This window comes from Osmerus eperlanus, chromosome 15 (genome assembly GCF_963692335.1).
Source record: "Osmerus eperlanus chromosome 15, fOsmEpe2.1, whole genome shotgun sequence".
NCBI lineage: Eukaryota > Metazoa > Chordata > Actinopteri > Osmeriformes > Osmeridae > Osmerus > Osmerus eperlanus.
In genome coordinates this window covers 13164836-13192344 of record NC_085032.1, presented here as the reverse complement: position 1 = coordinate 13192344, position 27509 = coordinate 13164836, and the positions used below count along the sequence as shown (strand labels likewise).

Sequence of the window (27509 nt, the reverse complement as noted above, 5' to 3'; positions counted from 1 at the left end):
AATTCTACAAACAAACATCTTTGCATTCTAGATCATTCAGCACCAAGATTACCTCACAGCACGTTCAACAAGTATTTAACCACTGACGTTTTATTGCCTGATTCAATCACATTCTATAAAACTAACAAACATCAACACAAACTATTCAATGTAAACATAAATAACATACAAATACAGTTAACATTTTACATTTTATAAAATAGGAAAATATTATATATTGTCATCAGCATCAGGTATTCAACAACTGGGACAAGCTTTCAAGGCACTTCAGCAAGTAGGCATTTATAGGGTTTTGCTTTTTCTCTGCATCTGAGGGGAACGCACACAGAAACACAGTTAGTTCTACAGATTACTAACTCAGCTATTTTTAAAATTCTCTATAAGGACACATTCTTGGTAATCAAAGAGAATAAATGTATAACACCTACTGTACCTTTCTTAGTGGCAGCGTAGGCCTCATCGACCAGGAATCTGACTGAAGGACACTTCAAAGTGGTTTTGGCCTTTGTGGAGAAAACAATGAGAGGTTAGCAACGGCTTAACTCAATGGCTCTCTACGGGGCTGAAATTCTCTTTACAGTTTAGAATTCCAACTCTCTCCAACAAATGTCTTACTTTTGCATTTTGAAAAAACAATGAAAAGCTATACCCTGCTAATAAACCAGTGTAAATCTAATGGGGAGAGGTCTGTACTGTAGCCTACTTTCTGGTTGTTGTGGAGGAGGGCCCACAGGGCTGAGGCCCCCATGGACTGGATATCTGTGTCTTTACTGTCCAGGCAGGAAACCAACACTTTCATCGCCTTGTCTGAGATGCAGCATGCAAACAACGAACAGAAGGACGTTAGAAGCATCTTTGTGGTTCGTTGTCTTTCATGACACATGGCCTGGTTTATGGCATCAACCTTGTGGATGTTATGTGCAGAGGAAAGATAATTTTTGTAACTTCTCCAATCCTCATCTCTAAATATGTACAAAAGGAGGGTTTTGGCATGGGTTAACAGTTTTCTCCACTGACGTCATTAACCACAACAACTCGTACACAGAGGGGGAATCAGCTTGAGGATGTAAGAAAGACCACTTCCTTTTACACCCCCAAAGTCTCACATTCCCCTATTGCAACACACAAACAATACACTATTGGCTGTTGGGTTTCAGTTCACTGTGAGATACTTCTATTTCAACACCCAGCATTTCTTAAAAAATGCCAAGACTTTTGTTTCAGACAACAATCACTGGAAGAGCCGACTTTCCAGTGGAAACAGCCCTCTCCTTATCCCTCCCTCTCCTCATCCCTCCCTCTCCTCATCCCTCCCTCTTCTCATCCCTCCCTCTCCTCATCCCTCCCTCTTCTCATCCCTCCCTCTCCTCATCCCTCCCTCTTCTCATCCCTCCCTCTCCTCATCCCTCCCTCTCCTCATCCCTCCCTCTCCTCATCCCTCCCTCTCCTCATCCCTCCCTCTTCTCATCCCTCCCTCTCCTCATCCCTCCCTCTCCTCATCCCTCCCTCTTCTCATCCCTCCCTCTCCTCATCCCTCCCTCTCCTCATCCCTCCCTCTCCTCATCCCTCCCTCTCCTCATCCCTCCCTCTCCTCATCCCTCCCATCTTCCCCATACGTGCGCGGCACTGTGTACCGTTGGCGAGGAGGCGGGGCTTGTTGGCCGAGCTGAAACAGACGTTGTGGAGGATGAGGATGGCGTCGGCCGCCAGCGGCCTGTTGCCGTGGCGATGCTGCCCGGCGACGTCGGCCAGCAGTTCCAGAGCTCCGTTGAGCCTGAGGACGTTCAGCTGGCCGTCCTCGCCCTGCGTCAGGCACACCAGCAGGCGCAGCCACAGCCCCAGCAGACCCCCCGCCTTCCCCCCGCCTGCCTTGGGGACTGGAACAGCCAGGAAGCCCTGCAGGAAATGACTCTGGACGAGGAAGGAGAAGGGAAAGGGGAAGGAGAGCTGTGTGAATTGTGAGGCTTCGCACAGACTAAGCTGAGAGAGAGTGGATCGTCAGGATAGGTCAGCATGCTGCTCTCTCAACATAAAGAGGAGAAGGAGAAAGCTGCAGATGGGGGCTAAGAGAAGCATGAAGTACTCTACATGTACTGGACGCTACGTGTCTCTGCTGGTTCATGGCCAGAGGCTAAAACACATTTTCTGTCAAGAAAATGAGGGCAAGCTTTTTTTACATTTTATTTTGTAGATTTATAAATCTGCAGCACCAATATGCAAATGTATAACCTAGTAAATACACTATTCTTAATTAGACTTCGGAATGGTTAGTAAAGTACCAACTGCGGTTCTGATTCAGCTAAACGATTCCAGCACTGGTTTCCCTCATAAGTCTCATGAATAATTTGGTGGTACATTTTAATTGATTGATTTTTCAATGGCAACTCTTTCTAAACATCACATTTAATCTGTTTTTGAGGTAATCTATTCTGCCTCTCAATGTGACACCAAACAGCTCCAAGCACTGAAGCTTTACCAGGAGAGGGGGGAGGGGTACTGAGGTGGAGGGACTCGGTCACTAGATGATCTCCATCGTTTTCTGAAACTGAAAGTCACACAGTTCCTGTGGTTCCACTGACGAAGAATTGGAAGAGGAACACAATCGTGTTCCTAACCACTTTCTTCACTCAACTAGTTTTGCAATCTGCTGAAGTGAAGCTCTCCCTGAGAAAGGGAACATCCTGGGAGGTAGGGTGTCACGTCTGCATGGTGCAGAGCTGGGACAGGCCGAGTTTGTCACCTTGTGCAGAATGCCCCTGCAGTCTCGAGACACAGCCAGGTTGGCCAGCAAGGAGAAGGCCAGCCTCTGGACCAGGCTGAGATCAGAGGCCAGCCCTGAGGCCAGCCTCATCACCAAGTGCATGAGGGAGCCAGCTCCTCTAGGGCCAGGAGCCACACCCACACCACCAGTACTGCACAGAGCACTGCATGCTGGGAAACAGGAAAGGGGGCGGGGGCATGGAACACAAGGGGAGAATGCATGTAGTTAGTCAAAAACACTGACAACACTGATAACAGTTTCTATTAACAGACTTAACAGTCTTATTGCTTCATTTACACTGAAGAACGGCTAAAAAATATAATGGAATTTTGGAAAAAAGATGACTGATGTCAGAAAATATTGACCCTGAGAATTTGCTATTGCATCATCTAAGCTCACACTGAGAAGCACACATGCGGTCGCACACCTACACACAGACACGTCACACGCGTTCAGACTGGAAGCTGTCTGAAAGGATCTCAGATGCAAGACACAGCATCCTGTCTCTATATCCCCTGCTTTCCACAACCTCAAAATTCCAGCATAGCTCTTTGATAGCATGCACACGCACACAAACCGAATGGGTAGATGATGAAAGGACCCAGTACCCGTTTATAAAAGTCAAACTCCGCTTGCTCATTCCTGCACACAACTCTAAACTCTTTCTATTGATCTCCCATGACTGTTTCTCCGTTATACAGTGGGTTTCAAACTCTTGCACACTCAACCACCCACACAGAGATAAACTCTCACTCTCTCACACTCTCTCTCACACTCTCACACACTCTCACACACTCTCACACACTCTCACTCTCTCACTCTCTCACTCTCTCACTCTCTCACTCTCTCACTCTCTCACTCTCTCACTCTCTCACTCTCTCACTCTCTCACACAAAGGAATATCAATGTTGTGAGAGACACTGGAGTGCTTTGTGGTTTTGGTCTAAAGATCCCAGAGATGTGCAGGCCAGAGCAGAGCAGCACCATCCAGCAGCAGGGTGGGGCAGCCTGCTCAGGGCCCCTCACAGGGGCGCTATTGTCAGGCAGCAGGCTAGCCGACGCTGGCCTTATACAGTGGAACAGAATGTTGTTTAACTGTCATCAGAGCAGACAATGGGGCTTTTGGTAGGACTGTGTATGACTCAGTCAGATCTCTGACCACAGACTTTGGTACGCACGAGCCAGGCACTGTGCCTGCACGCACAGACACACACACACACACGCCCAGAGACCAATTATCTCTCTCCCTCCGTGTCTACTTCTTCTCCTGCCCTCTCTTCCACAAACACGCCCCCACCCAGGTTACCTGCAGTGCAGCTGGCGGTGTAAACACACAGCAGTTCCAGCGCTGCCTCCATGGCAGAGTCGTCCCCCAGGAGCCAGGGCCAGAGAGCTTGCAGCACGGCGGCGAGGCGAGCATCAGTAGCCACAGCCTGAACACACACACACACACACACGACGTGCACACACACACACACAGCCAGACAAGGCGCACACACACACGCACCCACCCACACAACCACCCACACACGTACTTTTATGTTTCTACATTTTGCTAACCGTGCACAAACACAAGGCTAGCTCATAACTGTAGAGGGAAGTGTTTCATTAAAGCCTGTTCCCATATAGACCCTCCTATGCAAATGTAACTACAGCTTGGTTGAGGATATGTACCAATTACCATCTGTGATGTAACGGCGGTGGAGGGCAGCCAGCAGCCGCAGGGCTGAGCTGTCTGAGTTAAGGGTCTCATCAGACATAAACAGGCCCATCAGCATGTGAGTGAATCTAATTCTAGACTCAGCACCAGTGCAATGGCCTTCATTAAAAAACAATCAGCGTGTGTGTGTTTGTGTGAGGGGGAGGGGCTATTCAAAGGCCAATACCCACTTTGCACTCGTCGTTGTGGTAAAGACAATTCCTGAGGATTTCGGCAGCCATCTTAACCTCCCTCATGTAGCTCTCCTCCTAATGGCACAGTGGACAGTGTAAATAAACACCAGTATGCCGTGACAGAAACCTCAGTGGGGAGACAATCGATTCGATTCAGAACACTAACAATCCAACGGCTTTACATCTACAACAGCTATCAGGAACCTCGTCAGAGAGAGTAAACATCTGTTAGTCCTAACACATAAATACCAAGCTCAAGACTCAAACATCCTCTAGTGGATGATTCCTCGGGTACATTCCTATTTGTTCCCGTGTCTGTTGTTGTAAGGCTGTGTTGCCAGGTAGATGCAGCCCTCCAGCCCTCCTCACCTTCCTCCTGGGAACTGCTCTGCCCGGCCTCACAGACTCCAGCTGCAGCTGGGCCTGGCTCTGCTTCAGCTGCTCCACACAGCTGTCCATCAGGCCGGCTACAGCACCCACACACACACACACACACACACACACACACAGGCAGACACACACACACACAAAGGTCAGACAAAGTCAGTGAAACAGTCTACACACAGAACAGTGTTGGACATGAAGCTAGCCGGCAGACGCTCTCAGGGGAAGTTTAAACTAAGGAATTCTATCTAGAAACAGGGAAGCTATTTCATGCTCCTGGCCTAGTTAGAAAATGCCAAATGTAAAAGTTTTCCTCCAGAGAAGGTCCAGTCCAGTATAGTCTGGTAGTCCTACCCTTAGCTGCGTGGTCCTGAGCTGTGGGGCTGCAGGCCAGCAGGGCTGCCAGGGCTCTGGCACTCAGCTTCTTCACCGGGTCCTGGAAGGACCTCTTCTCAAAGCTCTAGTATTCACACACCAGGGGAAGCAGAATCACCATCTGGACTAGGAGACCCAGCACATCGACTACATCAGTACATCTGCAGTCAAACTAATGTCACTTTGAAATGTACCTCTGTGCTCCTATCAATTAAAAGAGAGCTGTTGCCTGGTCAGAGTTTGGAAGGTTGTGGTACCTGTAGGAGAAGTTCACACATCTGGCCACCGGGGGCGCCGTTCAGGGCCTCCGAGATGGGCGTCACAGGGTGCGGGGTCATGGGGGTGACCTTTAGGGAGCGTCTGTGAGCCTCCTCAGAGAGCAGCACACACAGGAAGTCGAGCGCCGCCACGTGGAGAGGGAGCTCCGAGTGATCCACACACACAGATAACGTGTCTGGGGAGAAACACACACCCCCACGTACACACACACACACATACGCACGGTTGCACGCACACACACACACGGGCAAACACACACAGACGCATTAGATGAAGATTTGAAGAGGCACAACATGGTCAACGCGTGTGACAGAACTAGACTAGCTTCAGGTTTTATGAATGAATCATCATGGCGCAGCCCACTGAAACTAATTCATACAAGACTCAAACCCCTAACCAGCTTAAAGACACATCCGAGCCTCGGGCCTTTCATTATACCTACCACATGGCCCACATGGCACGAGCAGTCATTAATCGCACGCTCGCATGCACGCACACAGACAAGCTCAACATTGATCTTGTGTCAGGCTCATCGGATTCCCCCACAGCTCGATTTGTCAGAGGGAGGAGGACCGCGAGGGGAGGGACAAAACTGCATGTTCTCACTCCCCAGCAGTTGGCCAGCAGTTGGCCAGCAGTTGGCCAGCAGTTGGCCACGGCACACACACACACAGCAGGGGGTAGAGGTGTGTACCTGTGAATGCTAGCCAGCTTGGTCCCAGCACAGCGCAGACAGATGGATGAGCCTTGAAGCCGTCCCTCCTAACCAGCGTAGCCAGGAGCGTCAACAGGTCTGTCCAGCACACAGACACCGCAGCCTGGACAGGCACGTCTGACGAGAGGCCCAGGAGAACCGGAGATATAGAAACATATATATTTACACACACGCATACACACAAACAGAGGGGATTAAATAATGGCGGTGGAGTAAAGACTGGGTTAGCTGGCTGATCTTATGTTAAATAAGACATCACCAAGGACTACTAAGCATTAGTCAACACCAAATCCAGACATGTTGGTACTTTATAGTATAATCGGCAGGACAGTGGTCTTTTGAGTCTATTGACTCGCCCACAAACAATCAAAATGTAATTACTCAAAAACTGTAATGATTCGAATCAATTTAAATGTTCTTCTGTGGAGCCCTGAGAGAGATGTTGTTAACAGAGTATTATGGATAGTGTGTGAACATGCTGCTGGACTGAGTACAGACTCGTATGTACTCAATCTGGTATGAGAGATATGTCCCACCGCCAGAGTCTCTCTCACCCAAGTCTTTGTTATCGAGCGTGAGGACAGCAAAGACATTGGTCAGCAGCGGTTTGAGGAAGTCAGCCTGACCAATCAGCTCCTTGCTGATCACGACACACGTCTGCAGCAGCTTGCAGTAGCTGGACAGGTACTGGAGCAGGGTGAGAACCTGGAAGAGGAGGCCAAACAGACAGACCACCCGTCAGCCTCAGCTCCTCACCTCCACAGCATTCGAAGCAACTCTGGAACCCACTGACAAGGTTGTGTTCTACTTGATATATTGGCGTCAGGTGGCTGAGCGGTGAGGGAATCGGGCTAGTAATCCGAAGGTTGCCTGTTCGATTCCCGGTCATGCAAACTGACATTGTGTCCTTGGGCAAGGCACTTCACCCTACTTGCCTCGGGGGGAATGTCCCTGTACTTACGGTAAGTCGCTCTGGATAAGAGCGTCTGCTAAATGACTAAATGTAAATGTAATTGGCGACGTTTCAAAAGCTGTGCCCTTGACAGTGTGTGTGGGTACGGGGAGAGCTGACTGGGCAGACCATGCTCTACATACCTGACTCCTGATGTCCTCCCTGTCTCCAGGGGGGGTGTGGGAGCTCCTCAGCTCAGACACACAGCGCTCTATGGCCCTCGAGTCCACCAGACTGCAACACATAGCCAGCAGAGAAACAGGACGTGGTGAAGTTACATCTATCCTAGTTGGTCAGGCTGTCATGTTTTGCACACAGGTTTTGGGAACTACTTTTCTTATTCTGAAACACCTAGCGAGCCTGTAGCCTCGAGACCCCAGCTTCAAACTGTAATCCAGATGTATTTTTAGCAATCGTATTTTGGACATTTTGACTGGAGATGCTGACCAAACCATAACAATTAGCACTCAGGTGTCAGGGATCCTTCACATGAGCTTCAGTGTTGGTCCAACTGTGGGTGTGTTTAAGGTCTAACCTGGCCAGCGATTGGAGGAGCTGGCTGTGTTGCAGCGCTCCGAGGGTGAAGTCTGGAAGGACGGCCAGCAGGTTGTGTAGGAGGCTGCACAGTGCTGACAGGAGGTCAGGGGTCACGATGGCACAGGCCTCGGCTGAGGGGTCGCCTAGCCGGGAATCCTGGGACATGACAGAGTTGCTGGTATCTGTGTCACTCTGGCCTGTGCAGACACAAGAGATTTACTGTCAAATTACCAAAAATAATTACAAAAAAATAAAATGATAAAAAAACAGTTTGGATTTACCCCAAAAGTTATTGGCTTTAGATATGATACATGCTATACACACACACACACACACACACACACACACACACTACCTTGAGCCATAAGTCTGCTGGCAGGTGTGTCCTGGGCAGTCCCAGAGGAGTAGGTGGCTGCAGGGGAGTGAGGTCTGGACCCCCCAGGTAGGAGCTGTGACGGACAAAACACAAGGACCAATCAGACTTCAGACCCCACCTCCCAACATGGGTAGCAACTTGGTGAATTATGGTTTTAGGAGTATTCCAAATATTTGAATAATCTTAAAGCTTTACATGGAGGTTTTCTATGGCAGACTGGCTTCCAGTGGAGCAGTACTTTCAGCCACTCTGATTGCCTATGGCACTTCCATACCTTGGGAGTACATTTAGTGATGCTAACCAGAGTGCTGGAGGTGGACAGGGAGCCAGAGGCCCTGCTTTGGTCTTGGGCAGCAGGAGCACAGGACCTCCACAGGTTCAGAGAGTCCTCCGCCTCGTGCCCGTCCTGTGGGCTAGGGGCGGGGGCAGGGGGGGGGGGCTGCAGGGGGAAGGTGTAGCGTCCACGGTAGCACGCGGAGGCCATAAGGGAGAGGTGCTGGAAGAACTGGCAGTGGTAGAGCAAGGCTTGAAGGGCAGGCAGGCCCACCAAGGACACCCCGGATGCCTCGTCATGAACACACGGGTTCTGCAGGGGAGGAAGGAGAGAGAGGGCGAGGAGAGAACAAAGAGAGAGAGGGAGGGAGGAGGAGCAGGAAAAGTAAATCAACTCATGCAACACCCGACTGGGACAAGACAGCAGGACTACAAAATAACTGAGTTATGAAACGACCAGAGGCCTTGAAAACATAACAGCCTGACAGAAAGAGGAGGGGAAAGACATGAGAGAGAGACAGAGAGAGAGAGAGAGAGAGACTACAAAATATGCAGCGACAAGAGGGGAAAGAGAGAGAGTTAGGAAAGAGCGAGGGGTGGAAGTAAAAGATTGAAGCCTCTCTTTTCCTTCAGTCATTGTGGGGTTTGGTTAGTGACCTGCCAGGGGGAGTCTTTGGCCTCGTCTGCGTTGGCAGGCATGGGCATCACCAACAGATTTTGCAGGATAAATGCTGCCTGGAGACATAAAAACACCCACATACACACACAAGGTGAGCTGAGAACACAAGCAACACTGCCCTCTACTGGTACCTAACTGATAATGCATGAGCAGTAAGCCTGCAGTCTAAAACTAATTTTGGTTTGGCAGCAGATTTCCTGATGTTTGTGCAGATAAAAGAGGCCAGTTAAGCATTACTATCTGATCAAGTTTACTTTGATTAAAGGACAACATAGTATTTATTTATAAGAGACACATATCTCTTCGAGGACGAGACATTTTACACCAGTTATTTTACTTTAATGTCGTTTGGAAGCTGAAATCCTGCCTGGCCCGTTCCGCTGCGAGGTATATATTGTGTTGCACCATTTGATTTTGTGGCGTGTTCGAGAGTGGTGTGGTGTAATATGTTTCCCTGTGGCCTGCAGCCTGGCCCCACCTCTCTGCGGACCATGCTGCTCTCCTGTCGGTCCAGCAGGATGTTGAGCAGGGTACCCCACAGGCCCCCACTGACGTTGTGGCAGCTGGCACACAGAGCATGGCACCCACTAGGTAGACAGGACAGGGAGGAGCCCACCCCCAGACTGGCAAACCTCACCTGGGGGGGGGGGGAGGGGTGTAGAAGGGAGAATTGCAAAAATAGAAACAGAGAGAGAAATAGAGGGATAGAGAGAGAGAGAAATAGAGGGATGGAGAGAGAGAGAGAAATAGAGGGAGAGAGAGAGAGAGTCAAGTACCACATGTTGGTGTGTGCATGTGTGTGTGTGTGTCTGCGTGGGTACAGCAGATTATTAAGTGATGGACACCTGACTCACCATCTGTCCCTCAAGTGCCCCCAGAGAGCTTCTCCATGCATATTTGAATTTGTTGGTTATTTGTTCTGGCATTGGTGGCATTTACAGTGAGGAGTGCAAATAGAGATCCTGCTTGTCTAGGGAGTCCCTCAGATTGACTTCTACGGGAACTTACATTTTGAAAATAAAACAGAACAGAAGTCTGCAAATGAGCATCTATCAATCTGCCATTTGCTTTTCATTGCCACTACAAGGGAACTGGAGCATAGGTCCAACAGAGAATTGTATTATCCCTCAAATCAGTTTTTTTCATTCACATATGTTTTCATTTTTACAAGAGTGTCTGTGTGTTGCTAGGTTGCTGTTGTTGTGGTGTTTTGTCATGGTTACCTCTGGGTCTCGGTCTACCCACAAAGGAATGAGCCAAGCCAGACCCAACTGAGACCCACTGGGCTCCTCAGAACCCGCCTCATGCCCCAAAGACCACTGGGAAATGAAGTCCTAGACCAGTCCAGAATAAATAAAGAAGTCAAACAGAGGACAGACTGAATCCTTATACATTCCTGAAGCCACAACTGGCACGTTGTTATATTTACATAACGTAAAGTAAGCACTCAGGTGGCTGAGACATTTCATTGGTTGCTCTGACCTTGTCCTTGCCCTCTGCGATCATCTCATGGGACAGATGCAGCAGGCAGATGATTGCATTCTTGGTGACTCCTTTCCCCATGAAGGACATGGAGTTGCCCCCCCACTCCACGTAGAAGGAGGAGAGGACCTGGGGGAGGAAGGCACGGGGGTGAGGGTCCGTCTGAGCAACGAGGGCAAGAGGAGGCGGCCCTCACATCAAGACGGTGATCATTTGCGCTGCATTTCTGAGTAAAGAGCCTGAGTCCGTTACAGTATCGTCATTCACTGCATGTAAATTAGGGTTAAGTACAGCTGGAAAAAGGACTGTGCCTTTGCTTTGATTTCCCTTCAAAGGGAGTGGGCCTCGTCTCCAAGGAGACGTGAGAGGCCAAGGCCAGATGAGCCCCGCGGCTACATGGCAGAGGAAGGCGGGGGAGGGCTGGGCGGGAGGTGGGGGAGAGGGGTGAGGGCTAGGGGAGAGGGCTTAGGGTTGGAGGGCTGGTGGAGAAAAGGTGAGGGCTAGGGGAGAGGGCTTAGGGCTGGAGGGCTGTTGGAGAAAATGTGAGGGCTAGGGGAGAGGGCTGTAGCTGGGGTGAGCTGAGGTTAATTGACATGCCTTGGCCAAGCGTTTGAAAGCGTATTAGAGTTAGCTTGAACAAGGACTGGTTGTACATCCTGGCACTCTGCAGGAGCTGGTCCGAGGCCAGGCGAGGCTGTGCTGAGCGCCAGATGGAATCTGCAGGGATGATATCTCATCAGCAGCTTAACGGCATGGTCTGCATATTTAATTGATGAAAACTTTATCTATTCGTATCTCGTAGCCATATATGGGGGGGGATTTTAATTAATTCCACAGGTAGGCCAATACTTCTAGGACATGAATAAATTTCTTCGGGCATAACAAAATTGTGCCACTGCAAATTCCATCTGTCTCTGCTTGGAAGAGAGTTCCCCCAAACCACACACACACTTGGATGCACACACAAACACATTAAAGCACAACACATAAAGACAGACCACAGATGTCTGCACAAGCGCACACACACAGACACAGACACAGACAGCTACCTCTAGCAGGCCGCTGAGGTACTTGAGACGGAGCGCGTGGGGTTCCAGTGAGTGGCACTGGGAGCTCCAGCCAGGCCGGGCCGTCAGGTGGACCATGCCCAGCAGAGTCCTCTCCAGGCTGGGCAGCCCATAGAAGCGTGGGGCGTCCGACACGCGCAGGCTCTGGAGCAAACGCATGGCCAACTGGCTCTCAAACGGGCCTGCCATAGTCAGACACAGCCTGGACAGAACACAGATAAGGAATAATGAGAGAGTTTATGTGGATCGATGAGCAGCTGTGCTAATCAAAGTAAAGTATGGATCGTTTCTTAAATTCCAATTGAATTTATTGTCTACATTATAGGAGTCATCGCCTAGGATTTTCGATATTAACTTCCACATTATCAGACATCAGATGGGTTGCAAAGTAGACTTGAGAAAACATCTTCCCATGCAGCCATAGGCATTGTTCTATTAGACGTGGTAGCACTTTAAACATTCATCTTGGCCCTACAGGCATCTAAATAATACCACAAGTCAGCATATATCAGTGTGCATAACACTGATTCATCCATTTTCAACAAGGAATCCTAATTCCGTGGAGATATATATATCTACAGAATGAAGTGGATGGTAAAGTGTGTGTGTGTGTGTGTGTGTGCGTAGGTGTGTGTGTGTGTGTGTGTACATAGGAGTGTGTGTATGCTGTGTACATACCTGTCGGTGGTGTGTTGGAGGCGGCGCAGCAGTGTGTTAAAGAAGGAGGTGAGTTCTCTCTGGAGTCTCTGGTGAAGCAGGTTCCTCACCTCCTCAGACTCCCCCTGCGTCTGAGCCTGCGTCTGAGCCTGTGTCTGAGCCTGCGTCTGAGCCTGCGTCTGAGCGTGTGTGTGGGGCTGCGTGCCCAGCAGAGGGGCCAGCAGGGAGTTTGTTTCCTGCATGGCACATGGAAACACACACACACACGCACCAGCACAAACACACACAAAAAGCAAACACACGCAAACACGTGCACACACAGCCAAGAACATCTTTTCATACTGTGCTTGCTTTACAACATACTAGTTAATATACATAGACATCCAGTCCTGTGTTTGGTGTGTGTGTGTGATGTGTGCCCCATGCCCAGCCTCGCCAGTCTACCTGGTTCAGGAGTAGCTCCATGATCCAGCGCAGATCCTGGTCCTCCCTCTCAGACTCAGGACAAGGCTGCTCGAAGTGGCCGTTCAGAAACGCTACAATGTCCACCAGCAACCTCTCGTCCTCCATGCATGCTGGCTGCACCTGCAGAAACCTGCGCTGAGCAAAGGCAGAGAAGGGATGGGGGGGAGGGAGAGAGAGAGAGAGAGAGAGAGACTTCATTGATAATATGTCGGACTACCTTTAACTTTTGAGACACGTTTTGTGCGTGACATCCATGTACCAAACAGGATTGTGTACCTTGCGATGGCCGGCTGCCAGGTGAGTGAACTCAGTGTGTTCCGGAAGCCCGGTGTGTGGGCGTGCATGAGGGCCAGCCTATCAGTAAGCCGGTAGAGGCGGAGCCTGGACACAGCAGAGGTCACAGACCTGTGTCCCGCCGCCATGACGATGGCCTGGATGCAGTCTTGCAGGCCGCTGGGGAGGTGCGTTGCCCGGAGCAACAGTACCTGCGCCTCTGATAGGATGAGGTCACTGTGGAAGCTGGGGAGGAGAGGGTGAAGTTGTGGGATATTGATTACGCAAGCACAATGCCAGTAGCACAAATATAATTATCATGCCCAACAGGCAATCACCGGCAAAATGGGTAGAAATTGGTACTTTGCAGAAAAACTTGACTGATTTGAAGAAGGTGGGTCATTCAGCTAAACAATGGTTGGCCCAGGCACAAGATGAATACAGTAGCAACCGCAGATATTTTAAGAATTTTTAAAAGGGCAATCTACGTAATGATGGTAATGCAATAAAGCAATCTGTGCAAAGTGTTGAACAACCTTTCAGTGTTCCAAAATACTTGTGTCACAGTCATGCTAGCCAGACACTGTGCTGTGGACGAGGAGGGTTTGAGGGTTTTCATAGGCTCAGTTTCCCAGACATAATGCAGCTTATTCCTAGACTGAAACGTGTCTTACTCGGCCATGCTGCTGCGTTCCTCCAGGAGGTTGTCTATCCCAGAGTGCCATGCAGAGTTCCAGGCCAGCTGCAGGGCGTGTCGGGCTGGGGGGAGGGACAGCAGGTCAGCAGAGGGGGGCAGGACTGAGCAGTGGGGGCTGACCGCATGATGGGAGGCAGATTGAAATGGGAGATTGTACCTGGAATTGAATAGGGAGGAGTGGGGGAGGGGTGGGGGAGGGGGGGGGGTACTGTTCACACTGAGGCTTCAGATCATATGAGCACACGCTGATATATCATTTTGTATAAAGAAAGTCAATAAAAAGAAGGGGATTGCGTTACCTGCGTAGTACTGACACAGGGAGAGAGAAGGGCGAGAGAGACGACGTGCCCGCTTTGTCACACCTGGAGAGAGAGACAGAGAGAGACACAGACAGAGACAGAGAGAGAGACAGATAGACAGACAGAGACAGAGAGAGAGACAGAGAGAGACAGATAGAGAGACAGATAGACAGACAGAGACAGAGAGAGAGACAGAGAGAGACAGATAGAGAGACAGATAGAGAGACAGAGAGAGAGACAGACAGAGAGACAGACAGACAGAGACAGAGAGAGAGACATAGAGAGAGACAGACAGAGAGACAGACAGAGACAGAGAGACAGACAGAAAGAGAGACAGAGAGAGAGACATATAGAGACAGAGAGGAGAGACAGAGAGAGAGAGCGAGAGAGAGCGAGAGCGAGCGAGCGCGAGAGCGATAAAAGTCAGAGAGTAAGAGATTGAAGCCAGACATTGTCACAACAGCTGACTATGAACAGGCCGTTGCGCAAGATGAGAGTACTCACCATGTGTCTACCGTGGCTATCTCATCAAAGAGCAGCAAGCACATTAAAGCAGCCAACTCGCGCACATCTCCTCCATTCTCCTTAATGAGCAGTGTAGCTAGCAGGGAGGCAAAACAACCATTAAAACCACCCAGTCACTTTATTAAAATACAAATGTAAGGCTGGGGGAAGGGGCTTCACTGTACACCGCCTGCTATGAAAACACCGCCATTTAGGCAACTAGCACTCGGTACATGTAATTAGGTCTGGTCAATGTGGCTCTAGGCAAAAGTGGTAAACAACATGTACTTAGCTGCGAATGTAACTAAGTGACTGTGAAAGTCTTGTGAGAGATGCTCAGAGCCGTGCTACACTGATACGATGATTATCAAAGGACGTCTTGCGAGTGTGCCTCAAAGCTACGCAACATCCTGTGTTGGGCTGTGAACGGCCCTTCCTGAGTGTGGTGAACGTACCCCTCAGCAGAGCGAGGAGCAGACCTGGGTGTGGTGAACGTACCCCTCAGCAGAGCGAGGAGCAGACCTGAGTGTGGTGAACGTACCCCTCAGCAGAGCGAGGAGCAGACCCGAGTGTGGTGAACGTACCCCTCAGCAGAGCGAGGAGCAGACCCGAGTGTGGTGAACGTACCCCTCAGCAGAGCGAGGAGCAGACCTGAGTGTGGTGAACGTACCCCTCAGCAGAGCGAGGAGCAGACCGTTCTGCTCTGCCAGCCTGTGCCTCAGGGAGCGGTCTGCAAACACCAGCTTCCTCAGGATACACACACAGGGCTCCAGCAGGCTGCCTGGGCCCTGAGGGAACACACACACAAACACACACACTAGTGTTAACTTGAATGAACAGATGGGTATACTCTGGCTTGTATGTAATTGGCAAAACCAGCAATGCTGGACTAGTACTCTCCCTTTAGCAGAATGAAATTCAATCCCATAGAATCAGCGGATTAGCGCTCGGGGAGCCCTGGATTAAAAACTCAAATTCCATTCGGCTGGCTCATGCTGGACACCATAAACTCTGACTGGCAGTTTCATCCGTCACACACAAGCTTCAAAGTACACTGTCCATGTTCAGGAGCTGAACACACACACACACACACACATCATAGAAACACAGACACACAACGATCCACTCTACTGGTTGATTCAAGGGCATCCGTCTCCTTCCAGTGATGGAGGACTTCCATCTTGATTTAAGTTCGATGTTCAGGTGTCACCTTCACCCTCCCTTTCCCTTTGTAGGGTGAATGATTTCCTTATATGAACTGTAACTCAGTCAGAAATCCAAAAAGTGGCTGCATGTTGCTTTTATATTTCTGCTGGGTGTATGTCCCCCAAGGCGGACCTTGAGCGGTGTGTGCAGGGTCTCACCTTCACGTCCCCGCTGACGCTCTCTGTGATGAAGGACGTGACTGTGTCGGCCACTCCTAGACTCTTCAGCACAGGGTGCATGGCTGTGTCTGAAGACACGGTGGACGGACAGACGCGTTAGCGACGGGTGTTCCCGCGGTGCGGCGGAAGGTGCTTTAAAGCGTGGTTTCCACGTTACCTTGCAGGACGACGGCCAGCTGCTCGGCAGCTGACCTGCGCAGGGTGGAGTCCACGCTGTCAGAGGTCAAGATGGCAAACAGCTTCTCCACGGACTCGGCCTGAGTCCCACACCACCGAGGGAGGGAGGGAGGAGGAGGAGGAGGGTGAGCACAGTGTGTGTGTGTGTGTCTTCCTCTGAGCACGTGTGTGTGTGTGTGTGTGAGACAGAGTCCATGCGGTTATGAAGCCGAACCTTAAGGAAAGACCTGTTGCTGCTGTCCAGGGTGATGTCCAGGGTTCTGCTGAGGCAGAAGATGGAGGGTAGTGTGGCCAGGGCCAGGGCCTCATCACTGGCCAGGTAGGAGACCAGCTGCTCCACCGCTTTCACTCTCACCCTGAAATAACAAAGACAGAGTCGTGAGGCGGTCACCTGTTTCTACTACAACAGCTATTCATTCATTTGTTAAGTCTAGAAAACACTACTCATGCCATTTATAATATCCTTGCAAAAGACACCTTTGAAGAATAAGAGGCAGCTTTGACAAAATTGTAATAAAAGTATTAATGCCACTTGAAAAGGGTTGATCCCACGTTTAATGAGCTGAAACAATATGCCAGAAATTTCCCATGCACACACACACACACATCTTATTTCTTATGAAGGTGAAACCCATAAATTAGGGCCTGAATGAAGACATCATATATTCCAATCTCTAATATAAAACACGGAATACATCCACATTTATGGCAATTAGAACAAATACAGATTTATGTAAGACATAACGCAACAACACAATAAATAATCTATTATCTATCTACTTTAACGCATCAAATATTCAACCAACAGCCAACCAGTCAATTGATTAATCAATCCATGTCTATTGCCTGTCCATCAATAAATCAACGTAGGAGTTATTTTTGATTCAGCAATTAAATCAATCATATTATGCCTATGTTGTATAACCCTGGACCGCCTGGTCTACAATCTACCCAGATGCTCCCATGTTACCCCGCTCCTCATCTCTCTCCACTGGCTACCTATCATGGCCCGTATCAGATTCAAGACCCTGGTATTGACCTTCCGAGCAGTGAACGGGACTGCACCCGTCTACATCAAGTCTCTCCTGCAGCCCTACACCCCCACCCGTCACCTACGGTCTTCTTCAGACAACCGCCTGGTGGTCCCACCGCTCAAGACCGCCCGGTCCCAACACAAGCTCTTCTCCTGTCTGGCCCCCCAGTGGTGGAATCAACTCCCCACTTCCATCAGAGACACTGACTGTCTCTCCACCTTCAAGAAAAGGCTCAAGACGCACTTGTTCCGGGAGTACAACGGTACTTAGGAATGGTTCGCTTGACCCGATGTTAGTTTCCTCAAGGATCACAATGACTCTTGCTTAGAGACTTGTTGCTCTTGTGGTTAGTGGTAGCTGACTTAAATTTGTGTACTCGCTGTGATATATTGTTTTATTATTGTTGCTTGCTTTTTTTCCACAGGTACACTTGCACTTATAGCAGTTCATGTTGTTTAATTGTAACTTGTTTAACTACATGCTCTTATGGTTCTTCCCTTTGGCACTTATTTTGGTTGTTCACATTGTGTGCTTCATGTTTTGGCTACTCGCAATGTTTTGTGGCTATCTCGTTGTTATGATCAGTGACCTATGCACTTTGTAAAGCTCTCTCTTGGAAGTCGCTTTGGATAAAAGCGTCTGCTAAATGAATAAATGTAAATGTAATGTAAAACCCTCTAAGGACCGTCAGGAGTTCAGGTTTGAGCAGATTGATGTCTACATATTCAGCATGGCTGTGTGGATAAGCAGCATAGTGAGGTTCAGGTTAGCTGATGAGAACATCAGCATGCAGCAGGAGCCAGCTGTAACACGTCCATCAGAGCTGTTGCAGAGCAGAAAACACTCCACTCCGAGACACTTCTCTGATTCAGCAAACCCCACCAGGTTTGATGTCCAACTCATCAGACAGCCGACCCCGCACACACAAGCAGGTTTCCTTTCAACGCATGCACACCAAACTACACACATTTGCTCAGAAACACACACACTCTCACACACACACTCTCACACAGTCACACACACACTCTCACACAGTCACACACACACTCTCACACAGTCACACACACTCACGTCTGCTGTTTAGTGAAGAGGAGCCGGAGCGCTGCTCTCAACCTGGTGGTGTTTGGCACCAGGTCGTCTCTCCCCAGCTTTGACACTTCACTTATCAGCAGCACACAGTTTCCCAGCGCATCCTCTGTGTCTGCATAACTCTGAAACACACACACACACACACACACACATAGAAAAACAAAGCAGACAGGCGCACACACACACACTGTTTTCAGGCTGCTTGAACAGACAATGGGTGACACTTGGGAATTCTAGCTGAGCACAAAAGTAAATAAATATGCAGAATTTTGATTACAGATGGTTTGATGCAGCCTCTGCCAACATGACAGGCACAGTGCTGGATGGGCTAGGCTAATCAAATCTAACTTGACGACCGAGTCAAGATCTTTTGCATATTCATGCCCATTTTTTCAGTACTGATGTTGCTTTTGCCAAGTATTTAATAAAAGCTTGTTTCTGACATGAAAAAAACAACATCACAATATATGTAAATTTGAAAATTACAAAATATTGTTTGGCCCAGGTTCAATATGCTGCTGCTGCACTGCAGGAATAGCAAAATTACCCTTTGATCACTTTACTGACTTTTTTGTTTGTTAAGAAAAGAAAATCCTTTTTAAAATGCCTGCATAACAGGTTCCAAATGAGATTTTCCTTTATGAGCTGTGTGCCCCTACCCTGGTGATTCCCAGCTCTCAGAGCGTACACAGGGCCACACAGCGCTGTACCTGCAGTATAGGGATGACTGGGTAAAGTGCCTCGTTGAATCTATCCCAGGTGGAGGCTGTCATCATCAATCTCCCTTTCAGCAGGAACAGCAGGATATCCTTGGCAGCCGCATTCACCTATGGATCACACGTAAACTTTTGAACCCACAACAGTAAACATTAAACAAGCTGTTACACTATAAGTCAAGCCACCTAAGCGCTAACAGAGCCAACATGGATGCTTCTGGATGCTTTATGGCTATGTGCATGTAGACGGCCTCACGTCTCAGTTTAACCTGACCGTAAGCAGTCACTTAGGACAAAATGATAGCTGAGTGATGATAAGTATATGTTCATGGATCACACACCTTCTCCGCTGGGTCCTGGAGGCCAAAGGCACTGATCTCATAGAGGACTCTTGCATGAAGCAGGAAGCGGACCCCAGCGCAGACTGATGACCCAGGCTTGGACTTATTCTGAACCCACAGACAATCCTACAGGGGGCAAATGTGAGAATATAAAAGCTGCTGTTATGACTCTCCGAGGCACCGCTCCACAGACAACCGTGACAAACCCCATTAGAGGCATGGCATCGCTCACCTTGACCACAGTCAGGGTGCAGGAGTAGGTCTCAGTCTTCACCGGGAGAAGGGGGTGGGACAGGAGCTTGAGAAACACCTTCTGACTCTCTGTTTTTAGTAACGGGCTGGCCTGGTCAATCTTCCACCTGCCCCCCCCCCCCCGACATGAACAGACGGACATGAAGCAACAGTTACATTCTGGAAACCAGCCATTCAAAACCTTGTAGCTTGACTGTTTCTCATAACAGAAAATTATATCTATACAAAACATATTTAAAAAAAACTCCATTATTCATCATGGCAACTGTCAGAATTCCAGTCCACAGTGGTAGGATCTTACAGGTTGGAGCAGATGTTTATGCACTCCTTGATGATGGGCAGGTGCTGGTGAAATGGAAGCCCCTCTACGGCCTGGTCTGCCAGCTCCAGGAGCTCCAGCCAGTTCTTCTCCCCCTGTGAGACGAGAGGAAACATGCTCTTCACATGCAAGTGCACGCCCCAGCTGGCAGCATCTCAACATGTGCAACACGAGGATCGTTCCGGAACCCCTTCTTGTGTAGGGAAACGTGTTCGGTAGGGGAAAAAATCGATTCACATTCTAATCGCGATTCAGTCTTCTATCGATTAACATCGATTCACAGATTTCAAAAATCGATTATTATTATTTTTGGTGTTGAGAAACTTCAGGGGGTCGGGTACCTCAGCCTGCGTCTCTTTGAGGAAGGCACAGGTGGACTCCATCCAGAGAGCCGCACGGGTCACCCTCCGGTAGAGGGCGTGGCCGTCCGAATTCACCTGCTCCAGGTACGCCACGGCCGCCTCGTGCATGCTGGGAAACACCAGGCTGAAGGGCCTGTCCAGGCAGAGAGGGAGGAGGACGGCCGCAGTGCTCTCTGGGAGGTTCTCACTGGCCTGGGACGGAGAAGAGGAAGAGGCTGAAGGGAGCCTCGGCAGAGATGAAACAGACATACAGGGAGTTCACACACACACAAACACACACTTTCTCCAGAGGCAGGACGGTCTGCAGGAGCCTGATGCTGAACACGGCCGTGCCTACGTAGGCCATCCGGTGGTGGAGCAGGCAGCCGGGAGGACTATCGGCTGGACAGCTCTGGTGATATCTCAGGATCTCTCCCATCTCGGCAACACTGCTCTGCAGCTTCTCTCTCTGGAAAGCAATTGAAGTTGCAATCGGTCACCACTTAAATCTAGCTGACTTACTGGGAGTCATAAAAAACATTTGAGGTTTTTGATTGATAGAAATGATTGCTACCAGTGGCGAATCGTTGAACCAATCTTTTATAGTAGTCAAGAGAGTTAACAGCCTCATAATTCAAGGCTACAACAGCAGGGAATGCCCAGCAGGGGGCAGCAAATATCCTTCCCATATACCGGCTTACAATCTCACAAAACAACCCCAAAGGTCCATCCCCTTACACTGGTCTTACACTGGACAAAACAGTCATCATCCTAGGATACTCTGGGCCTGTGTGTAAAACATTTCAAAGCAGGGGGCTTAACAAGTCTACAAATCTCCCCACAAGGCACGTAAACACCAGCAAGGACAAACAGATCAACACCAGCGCTCTCCAACCCTGTGTCTGAAGAGCTACGTTCCTGTAGGTGTCAGGAGTCAGGTGGCTGAGCGGTGAGGGAGTCGAGCTAGTAATCTGAAGGTTGCCAATTCGATTCCCAGCCGTGCCAAATGACGGTGTCCTTGGGCAAGGCACTTCACCCTACTTGCTTCGGGGAGAATGTCCCTGTACTTACTGTAAGTCGCTCTGGATAAGAGCGTCTGCTAAATGACTAAATGTAAATGTAAATGTAGGTGTTTGCAGTTCAATGGTTCAATACCTGCTTCAATACGGTAGCCCAGCAAATTATTAGAACCCAGTGTGCTACATTAAGGTTGGAGCCTAAACGAACAGGAAGGTTGCTCTGCAGGAACAGGGCTGGAGGTTGCTCTTCTGTGCCAGACCTATACACTGTAACTCTCAGGAGGGCAGTGGCAACGAACGGTATGCTGTTTACAAAACCTGAGGTACAAAATGTCTACATTCATCAGACATTCAAAAACATATCCAGAAAATCAGTCACTCTATATATTGCTAGCTATAAAACCTTAGCTAGCAAGAACCCATTTAAAAGTGAAGTTAATTGTGCATGTGAATACCATTGGCTTATGTAGGATAATGATCTAAATAGGCTATGTGTTTGTTTTGTGAGCATGTGTGTTCTTGTGCATGTACAAACTGAGCACATCTAAACTCACCCTTAACATAATACACTATGTTCCATATCAAGCATGCCCTAGGTGACTGCGATCTGCATTGTATACAACCCACTTGTTGGGAAGTACAGCAATTAATATTCATAGAGATAAATGTTGTTGTTGTTGTTTCGACTTGCCAGATCCATTCCCACCAGGCTGTGGTCTTCCCAGACCAGCTCACACACACTGTCCCCCAGCAGCACTAAGGTCTCACACAAAAGCTCCAACACACGCTGGAACACACGCACACCATCTGAGAGTCCCAGAGAGGCAGAGAAAGTGAACGAGAGAGAGTGAGAGCAAGGATGAGAGAAAGAGAGAGAGAGAGAGAGAGAGAGAGAGAGAGAGAGAGAGAGAGAGAGAGAGAGAGAGAGAGAGAGAGAGAGAGAGAGAGAGAGAGAGAGAGAGAAGGATGAGAGCGAGAAAGGGAGAAAAAATAAGGCGAGAAAGAGTGAGAATAATGAAAGGTACACTCCTAATTTAAAAAACACACCAGCAACACCTTCAATTTGTTTGGAATTACAGGCACACATATTGGGACACTTTCACACTCACTCTCTATAAAAAGAAAAAAGAGAAGAGTGGTAAGACAGCAGAGTAGATACCAAAAAATTATATGATTGACATGTCAACCGAAAAGGAAAAATAAACTATTTCACAGTACTTGATCGACGCGCGATCGCAAACGCACACCTGTCCTGAGCAGGGGTATGGCGTGCTCCATGGTGGTGACTGCGAACTGGGGCAAGCTGAGCTGCTGCAGCTGCAGCTCCAACACGTCCTCTGCCCCCAGGTCAGGCAGCTCCAGCTGGGCAGCTTCCGCAGGAGACTGGGGGCTCTGCCTCAAGGCCTGGGAGCCTCCTCCAGCTCCACGAGAGCTGCCGCTGTGGAGAGCCGCAAACGAAGAATGAAAGAAAAACCACGAAACAAGTGGGTGCGACAGAAACAAAGAGGGCTGTAGAGGAAAAACAAGCCCGGAGAAGGAGACAAACCTGCTGGAGGCGGCGTCGCCGTCCTGGCCGTCCCCGCTGGCCCTCTGGCCTGTGCGGCCCACGACCGAGGGCCTGGGTGAGCACTCCGCCCCAGGAGAGGAGGCCAAGGAGCGCTGGACCTGGGTCCCACGGACGTCCTGGGAGTAGGACATGGACGAGTTCTGGGACACTGGATCTAGGAGAGACTCAAACTGGTTATCACCATCCCACTTGGGAATTGATACAATACGCCTATGAAGATGTAGGTGGGAGACGTGCTATTTTAGAGTGGGCAGCACATAATGGGTATCATCTAGATTTTGTGTTGTCGAAGTGAGATGTTCCCTGATACTGTAGTCAGTTGTGGCCATTCAAGTCCCTGGACTATTTAACAGTGAATAGATCTATAAATAGAGGTGTTGAGAGATAATTGGTGTTCCAACAGCCTGATACCTATGCAAATGAATCATAATTAATGCATTAGGAGCAATAAGACTACCATGTGAATCATCAGCTTTTTTCATTTTTTCTCTCTCTATACTTATACTATAGACATATGAGTTAAGAAACTCAGTTCCTGTCAGGGTAATAGCTTTGCTTTTCTATCTATTATCTCACTTTTGTTTGGGATCTGCTGGTTTAAAAAAAGGTAACATTTTAAAACCTTGCTTTGCCGAGTAGAAGCTGGGGTCTCGATGGAAGCGCAGTCTGGTTCTAAGAGCCACACTGAGCTGTCGCAGGCAGGACACGGCCTGCAGGCGTAAGTAGCCTGCCTCCCCCTCACCCAGCCTTAAGAGGGACAGAAGGTTCTGAGGAGAAACAGTGGCAAACACAGAATCATGTAGGCTACAGAACAACAACACTATTTCCAGATAAATCATATATCAACATACAACATTTCCAGATAAATCATATATCATTTTCAACAACACAAGGTGCTCAACCACATGATACTGGAGGAAAAAATGTTTTCTTATAGAACCTGGATAATCGGCACAAAAAAAGAGCACTTGGAGTTTCACCATTTCAACTTGCCATTTGTACAATGCAAGATGAATTTCCCTGCCTTCTGCCAGTAATGTCATGCCTCTAAATCAGAGTCCTTTGATCTACGCAGGTCTAGCGGCAGAAGGAAGGCCAATAACGACTGTTGCATCAAAAATCTTGGATGAAGGTGTGTGAAAATGCAGAAAGGGATAATCAAGTGGTGTTACCTGGACTATGCTGGGTCTCTGGAGGAAGATCTCAGCTGGGAAGTCCTGCATGATGACATCACGCAGGAGCTCGCATGTGGTACGGACCAGGTTGTGGTTGTTACTCCTCAAAGAGCTGTGAAACAGCAGAAAAAAAACACACAGGTTGTTTGCGTCTGAGCTATTATGAACCGCTTTGGGTACGTGGCCTCGTCTTGTAGCAAAACATGTACTTGTATTATGTTCATATCTGCAAACTAGGGATCGTTAAACACTCACCTCTCATTGGATGACAGTATGTGTCGGTCTGTAGTGGTCAAAGTCAGCCAAGGGAATGTAGAAAACTTTAAGCATCTCACAGTGTTACTCACTGTAAAAGTAGATATACACAAATAGATCAACACCAATTGTGTTTCACAGCATGTTGATTACCATCCATACATGATGACTGCTCTTTCCTATGTGATACTGATGTGGATGGGGCCAAAAGCAGAGCAGGTGGTTCCATACCTGCTTTTCTCTGTGGTGGAATGTCTGCCTGGTTTGGCTTGCCGCTCTGGAAGTAACCAACTGTTGGAGCACTCTGCTCTGGGGGGACTGCAACAACATTTAAATTGGACGTAATGAAACTGTACTCCAACTAGAGAACACTCCCATGAATTAGCCCCAAATAAGTAAGTATCCCTGGCCTAGCATAGTCAATAAATATTTAGCAGTGTGTGTGTGTGTGTGTGTGTGTGTGTGTGTGTATTATTTGCCATCAAAGATGTGTGGCATACATAGCAAAATAATGAAATCCTTATAAATTCATCTACAAATCACCAACAAAGATTCATTGCCCCTCACATGTAGAGGTCATCACAGCCTGTTCTTGGGAGGAGACAGTCGGACCCGCAGTGAACAGATCAGGCAGATGAAACAGCTGGTCGACGATGCCATCGACAACATTCCTTAACTCGGGCTCCACGTTGGGGGAGAGTTGTGTGAAAAACTCCACTGCCCCAACATCTCTCAGCATCTGGGCTCCTGTCTCATGCTTTGGGGACAACATGTAAGTGTCTAGCTAGCTAGTGAACTTAAAAATCAATACCAAGATGATATTGAGGCATTTGGACAAGAATTTAAGCATCGTGGTGTCTTCTTCAGTGTGTCGCACAGACATGGCCTATGTCTGTCATATAGTGTAGATGATTACTGCATTAAGTGTCCAGTTGACATTCATTATATATGTTGTGTTTAGCTTACTTTATTTGGCAAGGTATTCAAAATAGTGTATAGACCTGAAAAACTGCCTGTCAGTACAGTAGGTTGGTTACAATGTATACCAGGCTTCTACCTTAGATAGTGTTTTCAGCAGTTGAAGGACCTCCTCTTGCATTGGCACCTCAGGAAAGTTAAACCATTCCAGGAGAAGGACGAATAGCATTCTCTCTTGGACCACATCAGAAATGGACAATAGGAAATGGTCCAGTTTACATATGATGCTCTTCAGAGCACGAACTCTGATCTCCAACAAAGAATGACCTGTTTTGAGGGGCAGACATGATTGACAAGTGCCTTCTATTGTAAAGTCTGAACAGCTAGCCTAAAGTTAATCAGCACCATATCTGTAACTAACTCTTAGTACTCTTAGATAGTCTGGTTCTTCTACTCTTATATAGTAAATATATTAATATATGGTTTAGTACAGTAGCTCTGCTACATGTTGGCACATTGTTTTGCGGTTAGCTAGTTGTTTTCAAACTTTTCAACTTAAGATAGAAGCTTGCTACAGTAGCTATTGGGCTAGTTAATTTGTCAAACTGCGTCGTTCTTACCAATTTTCCTAATGAGAGATCGTATCTCCATGGCCGGTGTATGATTATAACCCAACGAAGGGTTGATAACTATATTTTCAGTAGCCTCAGTTCGTCCGTTTTTTCTGTTGTTGACAACGTTGATTGCCCGGGGTTAATTTTCAATGAACGCGCCAGTGTCAGTTCTTGTTGCTTCCTGGTAGTCGTAGTGCAGCTTGGGGTGCATTCAAGAAACACATTTGCGGGGTCGCATTAAACTCTCTCTCTTTATATATATTGTGTATCAATAGGGCAGCAAACATGCCCACCATCCTGACTTTATTATCTATTTTGCCTTTTCCCTGCAGGATACACCAGTTAAATGCCACTCCACATAGGCTACTGTCAATAAACACGACCGTAATATGATTATAGGCCTTTCCCATCAGATTATCAATGTTTGTAGAAGCATTTGAACATCTAAAAGGCTTTTCATTTCTGACACATTGTGAGTGAAATGTTGAGACCTTCCAAATTATCATGCCATTCAATTAATCTCCAGTGTTCTAAAGTATCAAAGCAGCTCAACGTTGCTTCTCCCCAAAATTAAAGGCCTAATTTCAGAAGTGATCTGACTGTAATAATTAAATTGCTTGAATTATCACACTTGACAGGTGATGCAGAAATGTGATCAGTCTGTAGAGGTGATAATTACATAACCATAACAAATTATACTTTGACGCGATAATTATATAATCACGCAGTACTTGAGAACCCTTTTGGGAATTAAGTGCTTTTGAACGTGCACTTTTGCTTCTGGTTTGATGCTGCTGTTTGGGGAATGTGTAGTCTACTTCAATGGGCAATTACATTACCCTCCTTCCTTTGACGTTAAAAAGTTATTCAGGTTTTTTTTAATCAACCCTTTACTCTTCTGCTGCTGTTGTTTACTCTTCAAGTTATACAAACTATTCAACTCTCATGTGGCTTGAAATGGCACATTTTAAGGCTCTTAGCTGTGTTTCCATCCACCTCAAACTGATGCGACATCAGACATCTCTTAAAGCAGGGCTCTGAGACTTTTACTTCTCAAAGAAATATGTTGACATTCAACTGATCCCCAATGAGAATGCAAGACAACCTCTTCTCTGACAGATTTCAAAGAACATTGTACCTCTTCCGAGGGACAGCTCCAGTGACCAGAGCCCTTCATCTGTCTGAAAAATACTGTGTGAGAGAGTAACCCATGACTATTGAGTAGGTTCAAATGTTTCAAAGCGTGCAGTCTCTCTTTTTTTGCCACCAGTCTGCTTTTAGCTGTGTTATTCTTGTCAGAAACAAGACTTCTATTCAGATACATGAGAAGAGGGCCATTGTGAAAAGCCTCCAGTCCAACTAAATTGTAATCGTGTTTTTTTGTAATTCACAGTGTTTTCAGATTCATTCCCTATGAACACATTTCTGAATATTTATACATGACTGCAAACCAGTTAAGTTTCTAATAGGGCAGGTGGATGTTCTTCTCTGGATCTGCTTTTTAACATAAGGCAACATTTCAAAAGTAGAAGAAAGAAATCCATGTTTGGAACCTTTGAAGCCAGATTCTGACCCTAATGTGGTCTAGAAGCATCATGCTTCAGCTTTTTGAAATGTTATCACATACGTAGGATCAGTG

At 48.0% G+C, this 27509-nt stretch overlaps 1 protein-coding gene across 1 annotated transcript; it reads right to left on the bottom strand.

Moving 5' to 3' along the window:
- Positions 1–80: 80 nt before the first annotated feature.
- rttn (rotatin) lies at positions 81–26090 on the bottom strand. Its single transcript, XM_062479817.1, has 48 exons — positions 25877–26090; positions 25396–25583; positions 24906–25095; positions 24570–24656; positions 24339–24429; positions 24081–24195; positions 23531–23675; positions 22888–23062; positions 22589–22779; positions 22029–22148; positions 20624–20787; positions 20323–20535; positions 19964–20076; positions 19643–19769; positions 19411–19536; positions 19064–19180; positions 18336–18475; positions 16445–16586; positions 16211–16310; positions 16033–16121; positions 15339–15456; positions 14669–14765; positions 14165–14227; positions 13843–14022; positions 13172–13414; positions 12875–13025; positions 12452–12666; positions 11756–11975; positions 10707–10835; positions 10448–10558; positions 9703–9861; positions 9203–9280; positions 8574–8858; positions 8252–8345; positions 7895–8093; positions 7503–7593; positions 6962–7112; positions 6387–6524; positions 5671–5867; positions 5393–5498; positions 5024–5121; positions 4652–4729; positions 4068–4194; positions 2741–2931; positions 1635–1911; positions 704–807; positions 434–503; positions 81–309 (listed from the first exon to the last, which is right to left on the bottom strand). The coding sequence occupies exons 1-48, from the start codon at positions 25905–25907 to the stop codon at positions 230–232; spliced, it is 6714 nt and encodes a 2237-aa protein (XP_062335801.1). The 5' UTR covers positions 25908–26090; the 3' UTR covers positions 81–229.
- Between the last annotated feature and the right edge of the window lie 1419 nt (positions 26091–27509).

Excerpts from the sequence above, each read along its gene's own strand:
- rttn (XM_062479817.1), bottom strand. The coding sequence starts at position 25,907 with ATGGAGATACGATCTCTCATTAGGAAAATTG. Across the intron at positions 6,525-6,961 it reads GCTCGATAACAAAGACTTGG|ACGTGCCTGTCCAGGCTGCG; the intron begins GTGAGAGAGACT and ends GCCTCTCGTCAG. Across the intron at positions 5,499-5,670 it reads TGTGTGAACTTCTCCTACAG|AGCTTTGAGAAGAGGTCCTT; the intron begins GTACCACAACCT and ends TGTGAATACTAG.